Source organism: Dipodomys ordii, unplaced genomic scaffold, assembly GCF_000151885.1.
Source record: "Dipodomys ordii isolate 6190 unplaced genomic scaffold, Dord_2.0 Scaffold15, whole genome shotgun sequence".
NCBI lineage: Eukaryota > Metazoa > Chordata > Mammalia > Rodentia > Heteromyidae > Dipodomys > Dipodomys ordii.
Window position 1 is genome coordinate 17,578,386 of NW_012267231.1, and position 4,756 is coordinate 17,583,141.

Here is a 4,756-nt window from a genome sequence, read left to right on the forward strand (position 1 = left end):
GCGCATATGTGTGTGCATGCGTGTGTGTGCGTGTGCGTGTGTGTTTCCCGTTCCTCTTCTCCCTGATCGGCCCCACCCCCACCCCCACAGCGCCGATGGTACGTACGAGGTGTCCGTCTACACCAATGCAGTAGTCCACTCCAATGGCAACATCGAGTGGCTGCCCCTGGCCATCTACAAGAGCGCGTGCAAGATCGAGGTGAAGCACTTCCCCTTTGACCAGCAGAACTGCTCGCTCAAGTTCCGCTCGTGGACGTACGACCACACGGAGATCGACATGGTGCTCATGTCCCCCACGGCCAGCATGGACGACTTCACCCCCAGCGGCGAATGGGACATCGTGGCCCTGCCGGGACGCAGGACGGTGAACCCCTGGGACCCCAGCTACGTGGACATCACCTATGACTTCATCATCAGGCGCAAGCCGCTCTTCTACACCATCAACCTGATCATCCCCTGCGTGCTCATCACCTCGCTGGCCATCCTGGTCTTCTACCTGCCCTCGGACTGTGGCGAGAAGATGACGCTGTGCATCTCGGTGCTGCTGGCTCTCACGTTCTTCCTGCTGCTCATCTCCAAGATCGTGCCCCCCACCTCCCTCGATGTCCCCCTCATCGGCAAGTACCTCTTATTCACCATGGTGCTGGTCACCTTCTCGATTGTCACCACCGTGTGCGTGCTCAACGTCCACCACCGCTCCCCCAGCACGCACACCATGGCCGCCTGGGTCAAGCGCTGCTTCCTGCACAAGCTGCCCACCTTCCTCTTCATGAAACGCCCCGGCCCGGATGACCCCCCAGCCCGGGCCCCCCAGCCCGGCCAGTTATCCCTGAGCAAGCCAGAGGCCCCGGCCAGCCCTTCCCACCTCTATGGGAACGCCATGTACTTTGTGAACCCCACCCTGGCGACCCCCACTTCTCCCATGGGGTCTCACCGGACAGGTGTCCCCAAGGATTTCCGGCCTCGGCGCTCAGGGAGATTCCAGCAAGACGTGCAGGAAGCTTTAGATGGGGTCAACTTCATTGCCCAGCATATGAAGAGCAACGACCAGGACCAGAGTGTAAGTCTATAGTCCAGGCTTCCCTGTCTACCCGCCCATGCCTGGGGGCGGAGTGGGTGAGATCAAGCCACCCGTTTGGCATTTCTAGATTTAGAGATTTAGGATGCACAAAACCCTGGAGAATGGAGTTGATTTGCTTTGGTGTTAGTACTGGAATTTGAACTCAGGGCCCAGACACCCTGATTCCTTTTAAGCTGTTTCCACTCAAGGTTGGTGTACCTACCATTTGAGCCGCAGCTTCATTTCCAGCTTTTTTGGTGGTTCATTGGAAATAAAGATCACACAGGCTTTTCTGCCCAGGCTGGTTTTGAACCTAGATTCTCCGATCTCAGCCATTTGAGTAGCTGGGATAACACGCGTAAGACACCCCCAGCTTCAAATGATGCCTCCGAACAAATAACACGCCTGATAATAATCGAACACGGTGCAGAATGAGGTAGTCACAGACATTCTCTGTGCTCATTTCTAAACTGGACACAAGTTTCATGTTTTCATTTCAACCCAGATCAGATCCTCTTTTGAACAGCTACTTTATTTTTTATTTTTGGATGCCGGTCCTGGGCGCTGTCCCTGAGCTTCTTTTGCTCAAGGCCACACTGCTCTACCACTGGAGCCACAACACCACTTTGGGTGTTTTTATTGGGAGGGAGGGAGTTTTTATTTGGAGATAAGAGTCTCACAATCTTTCCTACTCAGGCTGGCCTCAAACTTCCATCTTCAGATCTCAGCCTCCTGCGTCGGTAGGGATTACAGGCATGCGCTGCTGGTGCCTGCCTGGCTTGGACCGATTCTGAGGGCACAGTGGGGTCTGAGAGCTGGGAGGGAGACGGAGTCTGTAGCTGATGGATAGAGATGCCTTCTCTTATCCTTTCTCGTCTTCTTTCCTCGGCCTGTGTTCTCTGGGGAAGCAAAGCATTCCATTAGTTAGCATGGATGAAGAGGCCGGGCAAGCTCTATATTCACTCTGTGCTAAGAAAATCCAGACCAGCTGACAAATAGAATATAGGGCGTGAATTCTCTTCTGCAACCAGCTGCTCAAGATGGTAGCCTTGCTGGGGGTGGAGAGGGGTGTGTCAGTGGCTCCCGCCTGTCCTAACTATTCAGGAGGCTGAGATCTGAGTATCATGCTTAGAAGCCAGCCCAGGGAGGAGAGTTTGTAAGATTTTTCTCTCCAGTGACCCAGCAAAAACAAAAAAAAACAACAAAACTAGCTCAAGTGGTAGAGCACCAGCCTTGGGTGGAAAAAGCCAAGCAAGACAATGAAGCCTTGAATTTAAGCCCCGGTACTGGCACACGCACACACATATACTCATGTGCGCATGTGCAGACTCATCCACCATTTGGAATTAGGGTCCAAGAAGGCCAGGGAGCGCGGGCAGTCTGCTGGGGCTCAGGGTGAAGCACCCATGGTGTTTGTCTGGGGGTGAGGGAGCTGTTTTGGCTCCTGGGTATCCCAGAGGGGTGACACGCATCATAGGCCGGTGACATCAGCTGCCCTTGCATTTCCAGAGATTCCACAGAGCCCTTCTGGGTTGGGGACAGGGCGGGGGACCTGAGCCTGGACCGTGGCCTCTCTTTGGGGCCTCTTCCGCCCAGTGCCAAGGAGATGAGGGCATCTGGAAGTTGACCAAGGTTTTGCCAACATTGAGACTGTGAACCTGTCATTTCTAACCCGGTCTGGGCCAGGAGTTAGTCTGTTTGTGCCGCAGGTCTATTCATGACAATTCAGAGCCTCGGGCTCTTGCTTGGCTTTTTCTGCTCAAGGCTGGTGCTCTACCACCTGAACCACAACTCCACTTCCAGTTTTCTGCTGGTTCATTGGACCTACGAGTCTCATAGACTTTCCTGCCTGGGCTGGCTTCCAGCCATGATCCTCAGATCTCAGCCTCCTGAGTGGCTGGGATTACAGGCGTGAGCTACGGCACCCAGCAACATCCTTGGTTTTTGAGTAGCAAGACACAGGCAGGCCAATCCCTGGAGGGACAGTTGCACTAGTGACCCCAAAGCTGCTCTGTGTAGTTCAGTTCCTGGGGGTCCTGCCGTGTCTGAGGGGGGCGGGAATGGGAGGGGTCCCCAGCGCTGCACACCTTTAACCAGCCCCTCTGTCTGCCCGCAGGTCGTGGAGGACTGGAAGTTCGTGGCCATGGTGGTGGACCGGCTGTTCCTGTGGGTTTTTGTGTTCGTGTGCGTCCTGGGCACCGTGGGGCTCTTCCTGCCCCCCCTCTTCCAGACCCACACCCCTTCCAAAGTCCCCTAGACCACTCCACAGGGGACCCCTGGGTCATGGGGGGTGGGCAAATGGCTGCTTCCTTCCTGGCCACACGGGGTAATTCCCATCAAAGCAGCCAGAGGCACAAGAGGAACAGAGAGAAGGATCCTAAACTGCCTTCTGGAAAGTTCCAGCAGGAGCAAGGGGGGTGGGAGGGGGGCACTCAGGCTTCCTCCCTGGTCCAGGCTCTTGGGGTCAGGTAAACACCAATGACCCCATGCCCATGTTCAGGCCTGCACCCCCCCACCCCGTCCATCTCCCACCACGCCCCCCTATACCCTGAGATCCCTGGCCATCTGTCTGTCCCTCACACACGTTTTTTCCAGCTCAGAATCTTTGCTGTTTGTCCAACATTCCCCAAGCCCTCTGCTGTCCCAAGTTCTTCCCCGGGCTTCAACCATCATGGATTAGCTCCCATGATCCTCGGCGCCAGTACCACCTCCTGCAAGAAGCCCTCCGTGATTACTCATTCCAACACAGTCCTCTGTGACGTCACCATGTTCCTCCGGCTGTGTATCAGCCACCGTCACCCACTAGAGTGTGTGTGCCACAAGGACGGGGCGCTGCTCCTTCCTTATTGCTCTAGGGACTGAACACAGCACAAGCAGGTGCAGAATAAATATTTCCCAAATGAATGAGTGACTTGCGCTCCTCCTTCTCTCCTTCAAGACTTCACAGCTCAGGGGTCACCTGATTCAGGCCTGTCTCCCTCACACTGTGCCAGGCTGGGGACTTGAACTCAGGGCCTAGGTGCTGTCCTTGAGCTTTTATCCTGCTTTTTGGTGGGTCATTGGGGATGAGTCCACAGCCTGTTCACACACACACACACACACACACACACACAGGCTTTGAGCCAGAATCCACAGATCTCAGTCTCCTGAGTAGCTAAGATTGCAGGTTCAACCCACTCTCCCCAACCTATAAGTACTCAAGAACACACAGACATAGCTGAGCACCGGTGGCTCACGCCTGTAATCCTAGCTGCTCAGGAGGCTGAGATCTGAGGATTGCAGTTCAAAGCCAGCCCGGGCAGGAAAGGCCATGAAACTCTTATTGCAATAAACCACCAGAAAACAGGAAGTGGCGCTGTGACTCAAGTGATAGAGCGTTAGCCTTGAGCTGAATTGCTGAGGGACAGCGCCCAGGCCCAGAGTTCAAGCCCCATGATGGACAAAACAAAAAAACAACGAAGAACACACAGACAGGAAAACAAGAAAACAGAATCACCCTTAACACAGTTAACAAGTACTGAAGGGTGCGATGCCGGGTGCCAGGCAGCGCCCCCAGCCCACCCCAGCAGGCTGGAGCCCGTGTCTGATCTCACCCGGCCCCAGCCCACCCCAGCAGGCTGGAGCCCGTGTCTGATCTCACCCGGCCCCCAGCCCACCCCAGCAGGCTGGAGCCCGTGTCTGATCTCACCCGGCCCC

General features: G+C 55.4%; 1 protein-coding gene across 1 annotated transcript in view; it reads left to right on the forward strand.

Annotated features, from left to right (window-relative positions):
* Positions 1 to 3,317, forward strand: part of Chrnb4 (cholinergic receptor, nicotinic, beta 4 (neuronal)) — a 13,451-nt gene extending 10,134 nt beyond the window's left edge. The window contains exons 5-6 of the mRNA XM_013011946.1: positions 91 to 1,060; positions 3,177 to 3,317. Of these exons, the coding sequence (XP_012867400.1) occupies positions 91 to 1,060; positions 3,177 to 3,317 (1,111 nt within the window). The remainder of the gene's footprint in view (positions 1 to 90; positions 1,061 to 3,176) is intronic.
* The last annotated feature ends 1,439 nt before the right edge of the window (positions 3,318 to 4,756 follow it).